Source organism: Polistes canadensis, unplaced genomic scaffold (genome assembly GCF_001313835.1).
Source record: "Polistes canadensis isolate GaletaPanama2010 unplaced genomic scaffold, ASM131383v1 scaffold_338, whole genome shotgun sequence".
NCBI classification, from domain to species: domain Eukaryota; kingdom Metazoa; phylum Arthropoda; class Insecta; order Hymenoptera; family Vespidae; genus Polistes; species Polistes canadensis.
The window spans coordinates 19,320-26,540 of NW_014569885.1; the positions used below are offsets into that span (position 1 = coordinate 19,320).

At 33.9% G+C, this 7,221-nt stretch overlaps 1 protein-coding gene across 5 annotated transcripts; it reads right to left on the reverse strand.

Moving 5' to 3' along the window:
• Positions 1-201: 201 nt before the first annotated feature.
• On the reverse strand, positions 202-6,873 carry LOC106791749 (JNK-interacting protein 1). Of its 5 annotated transcripts, none has more exons than XM_014757639.1 (8): positions 6,377-6,873; positions 3,810-4,025; positions 3,026-3,240; positions 2,213-2,551; positions 1,973-2,125; positions 1,358-1,641; positions 678-856; positions 202-370 (listed from the first exon to the last, which is right to left on the reverse strand). In XM_014757639.1, exons 1-8 carry the CDS (start codon positions 6,457-6,459, stop codon positions 298-300), a joined length of 1,542 nt encoding a protein of 513 aa, XP_014613125.1. In that variant the 5' UTR covers positions 6,460-6,873; the 3' UTR covers positions 202-297. The 5 variants fall into 5 exon arrangements, with proteins under 5 accessions (XP_014613125.1, XP_014613122.1, XP_014613123.1 ...); XM_014757636.1 differs by having other exon boundaries at positions 3,026-3,261; XM_014757637.1 differs by having other exon boundaries at positions 3,798-4,025.
• Between the last annotated feature and the right edge of the window lie 348 nt (positions 6,874-7,221).

Genomic DNA, 7,221 nt, shown 5'->3' on the forward strand with positions numbered 1-7,221 from the left:
CAATTAAATGTTGTGTGAGATTGGCGCCTGTTATTATTAATTTATTTCTTTGTTTTTGTTTGTTTCTCCTCTTCATTTTTTCGTACGTATATATATATATATATATATATATATACGTTCGTACATTTCGTACGTAATATATTTAGAGCTAAAGGGGGAAAATTATTTACAAGGGAAAATAGGGAGCAGCGTGTCAAGATAATTGTTTTTTTTTTTTCTTCTATTTTTTTGTTTCTTTTTCTTTCTTCGCTTTCCATAGAAGATGCCATAGGAGGCCAGGCCAAAGAATAATTTCTTTTACTCAATGTAAATGTCCTCTATTGGAAAAGCAGTCTCGATGAATTTCGTATAGAAACGATGAAAGGCCCGTCTGTAAGTAAAAAAAAAAAAAAACAAAAAAAAAAAAACAGAAACACAAAAAAAAATTGTTTATAACAAATTAATCGTATTCGTCTGACCCAGTGTTTCCCAACGCGTGTAAGAATTGAAATATTTCAAAAAGGGGGGTAGGGTAGATTAATTGTTAACACCTAATTGTTAACATTGTAAATCGTTTAGGTTGTTGTTTGATGATTCACAATAATTTGGTTGAGAAACACGGTTGTTAGACACACTGTATAATAATATAGATATATATTAATTGTAAAGAAATATTATTATTATTGTTATTAACTTACCCTACAGCTTCAGCAACTGGTCGTGTAGATTCTTGACCAATGAACACGTGACAAGCAAACCTTTGCAACGTTGGATGTTTCGTGATGAAACCAAGGTAACGATGGTCGCGTGGATGAAACGCGCAAAAGGATACATTTTTTAACGAATAAAAGTAATCGTGACAGGGACCCTGATTTTTCTGTAAAAATGTTATCATTATAAATTACGATTATGTGTTTTTTTTTTTGTTATTTTTGTTTTTGTTTTCTACACGTTTTCTTTTCTAAATCATTTTTCTGCCCGTTTTTTTTTTTTTTTTGAAGTTATACTTCTTTTGGCGCGCGTTTTGGAAAGTGAAGTTAGATGCGACCGAAAAATTAACACCACGAAGTTGTCGAGATATTTACGATGCGCGCGCAAATTGAAATTATTTTTGAGGTTATATTCGTTTTGGTACGCTAAAGAAGTACAATTTCTTACGTGTGTACATAAGTACACACACCAGTTTGTTTTTTTTTGAAGTTATACTTCTTTTGGCGCGTTTTGGAAAGTGAAGTTAGATGCGACTGAAAAATCAACACCACGAAGTTGTCGATATTTACGATGCGCGGGAAAATTGAAATTATTTTTGAGGTTATGTTCGTTTTGGTACGCTAAAGAAGTATAACATTTTTTTTTTATATAAGTATGATTTGTTTACCCGCGGCTTACTTCTATCCACCATACGTAATCCTTGATCGGACACTTCGAGAATGCAACTTTGTGAAATTGGTGATTGATCTGATGAATTACCGATGATCCTACGAACAGCCTGACAAACGACACCTGTACCCTTGTGCGCCAAGGTTTCTACCGAGCCCAAGTATCCTAAAAGATATCTTTCTCTTTTGACCTTAGGTGCCGAAGGATCGAAATCACTGTAATCTATGTCGACTGCGTAAGCCGATGGAAAAATACCTTGTCTCCCTGTTCGTAAGTTGACACCTTTCCAAAATGTACAAATGAAAATTTAAACAGATATTTAGAATAATAAATAAATATTACAGAAAAAGTTGAACAAGGTAAAGAAAAAAAAAAAAGTCAGAACATTATGTTTCGATTTGATTAAACGTTTAGTCCCCTTTATTGGGACTTTTTCAGCAACTATAAAATATAATTACAATATAACCTTTATTTTTACCTTGTCCAACTTCCCTGTGATATTTATTTATTTATTATTTATTCTTTTAGGACACGATAAACACAACTAATTCATATTTATAATGTATCCACACACACACACACACACATATTAGTCGAGGAAAAATAATCTCACCTTCGCACCACAAATCGTCTGCTTCTTTTTGAACATAAACCGGATCACCGATTTCTAAATCAATTTCGTCGTGATGTCTTGGCACAAATTTGTGCAAACCACGATGAGTGGCTTCTAACAACTCCAATTGCGTGAACGGTACACCTCCACTTCCTTGAAATTAATTGGTTGAAAAAAATTCCCTTTTTTCAAATGAAACAACAATTGATCAACGTTTTGATTATAATGCAAATATTTTACCTGGTGTGCTACCAGGTGAAACCGAATCTGTGTTTTGTAATGTATTGCACGGTATCGGTGATACACTTTTGGGCCCGTTATCTGGCGAATGGGCAGTCGAATGTCCACTATCCGTAGCCATCCTTTCGCTGTCCGGCGAGCTGTCCTCGTGTCGCAAACGAGGATGACATTTTCGTAAAACGAGATGAGGCCTTCCGGAATTAGAATTTGTTGACCCAACGGTGGTAGAGCCTGTTGCAGCATTCAATTCGTCTGCTAACGATGACGAAGTTTGCATTGACACCTGGCCACCACCACCACCAACACCAACACCAACACCACCACCACCACCGGGTATACCTGATAAAATTGTATCATCTCTTAATCGTGTTTAAATTGTTATTTATATTGGATACGTTAATAATTACCGTACATGACTAAATTCATTTTCCAAGTTGTTATTAATTCAAACGAAATAATAATAATAATAATAATAATAATAATAGTAAAATCCCCCCTTGCCGACACGTTTTCTGTTTAGAAACCAACTGGTTTGATGTCGATCTAACACATCTACACATTCGTAGATTTTCTTTCACTGCGGTCAATAATTCTGTGGTCTCGGGAACTCCATAAAAATATATCGATCGTGAAACTCTTAACGAAGGTTAAGAAAGATAACGAAAGAAAATAATATAATATATGAATTTTTCAATCGAGAATTATATTCTTTACCGTTAGTTTTTCCTGTTGTTCCACGTATTATACACGTTGAAATATTATTAATCGTTGAATATATATTTTTAATATATTAACTAATGGCCCATAGCTCACATTTTTTAGCTTTAGGGATTTCCGGTAATCTTCGACGTCTACGTTCTCCGCTAGCACTACCTGGCCGATTCGTTGGAATGTGTTCCGGTGTTGGCCAGGAACTCAAACTCGAACAGGAATCACCAACATCGCTGACCACGCTATCTCTGCCACCATTTCCGGATGACGTTGTTCCACCTCCACCTGGACCAGGGCCGCCTGCTGATCGACCCCTGCTGCTCAGTCCACCGAACAAGCTAATGTCACCCAAGGGTAGTCGTATAGTCAGCTAAGCTACCATTCACCATGCGAATTCTGCCTGTTTATTTTCTTTTTTTTCTTTTTTACGACAACAGCCAATCTTTTTCTTATTATTTTTTCTCAATTGATCATAAACCCAATGGTAAGTTTAATCATATGTTGGATTATTGAAAATAGTGTTGAAATGTTTGTTGATGAATATCAATCGTTGTTTTGTAAAATTTAGATATTAAAATTTGGACAATCTTATTAAAATAAATCGTGCAATATTTTGTTTTAACGAAAACATTTTTAAATTAGATCTCATATACGTGCTCTGTGTGTGTGTGTGTGTGTGTGTGTGTGTTTATCTACGATTATAACTATTTTGAAACGTGTCGAGTGTTTGCATTCTCATTCAAGTTTGATAAATAATTCATAAATCCAATGAAACGTTAATGATACGAAATTTGACAAATTCATAAAATATGAAAGAAAGAAAGAATATAAATCGTCTAATAGAAATATATGGAAGAAATTTTCCAACACTTACGATGTTACCAACCTAAAGTCGCTGTCAGCTACGATTGAACAATGATTATCGAGATCCTCGCTCTCGTCGGCAGAAGTATGTCCACTTTGATTATCGTGAGTGTGTATAACAACGACATCCTCATCTTCGGAATCCCCGGCAACACCTTCGCAAGGTCTTCCAACCTCATCACCATCGCTTCCTTGGGATGACGTAGGCGAGTCATCGAGTATAACATCGTGCACGAGCCTGCATGATGACACGTGAAATATTTTTTTAATTCTTTGTATTCCATAATTGTTTAACATCAAACCATGAACAAATAACTGATCGTCAATTTTTTTTGGTGTTGAGGGGGGTAAGGGAAATTTCTTATTAGTTATTATTATGGTACACGTGAAATATTTTTGTAATACTTTGTATTCCATGATTGTTTAACATCAAATCATGATCAAATGACTTCGTCAATTTTTTGTTGGAGTTGGGGGGGAAATTTCTGACGAGTTATTATTATGCTACACGTGAGAAATATTTTTGTAATACTTTGTATTCCATGATTGTTTAACATCAAATCATGATCAAATGACTTCGTCAATTTTTTCTGGAGTTGGGAGGGAAATTTCTGACGAGTTATTATTATGCTACACGTGAGAAATATTTTTGTAATACTTTGTGTTTCAGAATTGTTTAACATCAAACCATGATCAAATGACTGATCGTCAAATTTTATTGGTGTTGGAGAGGGCAAGGGAAATTTCTTACGAGTTATTATTGTACTATCGGTAAGTCAAAAATTCACAATTGCATAAATGGGATATATTTGTTATCATGCATTTATGAAGATGAATCATTTGATCCTCGTTGTGAGATAGAAATAAGTTTATACAAAGTTCTTTTTAAAGGGGTAGAAATTTCTTACAAATTTTATTGTGCCATTATATTTGGGGTAAATAAAAAATTCACAATTGCATAAATGGGATATATTGTTTATCATGCATTTATGAAGATGGGTCATTTGATCCTGTTGCGAATAAAAAAATAAATATACGTTTAATATTAAATATTATTTTTCAAATCATATATTATATAAATTCTTATTGTTTATCCAACGCGACACATATTATCGAAAATCAAACGCGATTCTTTCGAAATAATAATTTTAAATAAAAAAACTAGTTAGATGTTTTAAACATCCTATCTACTTACGACCTAGTTTTTCACTGTCTACACTTATCTGCATCAAAAATGTTCGAATAAAATGACGCAAGTCTCTCTGATACTAAAAGATACGATCAAAAAATTGAAATAAATTTTTTTTTATATCCAATTGACTTAGGGGAGGAATGAGGGGGAAGAAAAGCAACCACCTATCCTTCTGTCAATTAATAAAATTACCTCAATACGTATTTGTTACAAATATTGCTTTTAATGTGGAACTTAAACGATATAAGTATAGAAATACTTTCATACACATATATATATATATATATATACGTGTATGTGTGTTACAAATACATGAAAAGCTAAAGAAACCAGCGTTCTTTGCACCCTGTAAGAAGCTTTCGTTCGATGAATATTTTCTACACATACGATTTATGTTCAAATTATATAATACATGTTTTAAAAATAATTCGATAGAATTTTATTATAGAAAAATTTTTCTTTTCTTTTTCCTTATATTAGTTAAAAAAGAGAAAATTGATTAAAAATAATAATATCAAAGTATATTCGTTTTATAATAAGAAACTAGAGCATAATGTTGCAATGACGTACACATATATAGATACAGTGGGGCTCATATTACATGAAGGATAGATAAGGAAGGGTGCATAGAAAAGTTTTCAGGTGTGCAAGGTTTACTGTACTTAGAAATATTATAATAGTAATAATCAATCAACGTTTTGACATCATTGCAAAAGTAATATCAAATGTTATATCGAATGAAATAGATATTTATCAAAAAGTTAATGCAGTATTATATGGGGGTAACATTTCTTACCAACACCACCCTTCCCCTCCCCTCCCCTTCCCCCCTAAGATCAATATCGCGGTAACGAAGAAAGGATTCAAAACGTTCTACAACTTATCAAGTAAAAAATTCATATATTCTCAAAGATATATAAAAAAATAAAGAAATCCTCGTGTGTTATAATAAAAAAATAATTAATATAATATTAGAAGGGTGGTGAATCAAAAGTTCGTGCGTTTTTTTCCAAAGTAAATTTGACAAAATAACAAATACGTTATGCAATTTGTAATACACAATAAATGTATTAAATTTGTATTAATCTTAATAATTGAATTCGATATCAAGAATATAACGATGAATAATTCTATCCAACTTGATTTAGAATATCAAATGGTATTTTAACAACGATATATTTCTTGATATATATATATAAAAAAAAGAAAGAAAGGGACCAATCTGCCAATCATTATGTCCTTTCTTCTTCGTATTAAAACAAATAAATAAATAAATAAATAATAATTTAATCAATAACCAAAAAGATATAAAGATGAATAATTCCAACTTGATTTATAATATCAAATACATACATACACATATATATATATATAAAAACGATATAATTAATACTCACGTGTAATTGGAAAGGGGTGCCTTTAAATGTTGGGGTAGTCTCTCAAAATAATGCCGAAATTCTTCGAACTCGGAGTCGGCCATTATACTTCCCCGTTGAAGAAGAAGAAGAAGAACCCGATGATGATGAGATTGATGATGATAATGAGGAGGAGGAGGAGGAGGAGGAGGAGGAGGAGGAGGACGACGACGATGACACACTCGAAACGAGGTGGTGGTTTTCCTTAGGAAAGCAATGACGAGTTACTGGTGATTGTCAGATGTCGCTGAAAATTACCACGGCGAATTTTAGTCGCCACCGTCGTCGTCGTCGTTTTCGTTTTTGTCTTCTTCTTTGTCTTCCTCCTCGTTGATCCTCCTCGTCGTCGTTGTCCTCGTCGTTGTCCTCGTCGTCGTCCTCGTCGTCGTTTTCCACCTTTTCCTAATTTTTCCTAACCCACGTCTCTTGTGCAATGCCAGTGACAGCAACAGTGTGGCACTGCTATCGTTTTCTCTCTCTCTCTCTCTCTCTCTCTTTTTATTTCTCTTACTATCTTTCTATCATCCTCCCCCTTCCATCATCCCCCTTTTCTAACTCTGCTAGCGACCTCAACCGAAAAGACACCCCCTATTGATTCCTGCGTGCCAACAACACGCGCATCAGGTTTCGATTTCTCTACCTCCCCCCCCTCTCCTTGGAATTCTCCCACCTACTACCACCCATTTCTTACCCCTTACCACCCCCCAGGTAGAACCCTAGTTTCTACTTTCCTCATCCTCATCCTCATCCTATTTTCATTGATGTTCGATGTTTTTACTGTTACTCGAATATGTATATAAATATTTCGTACTTTTTTTATGGGTACA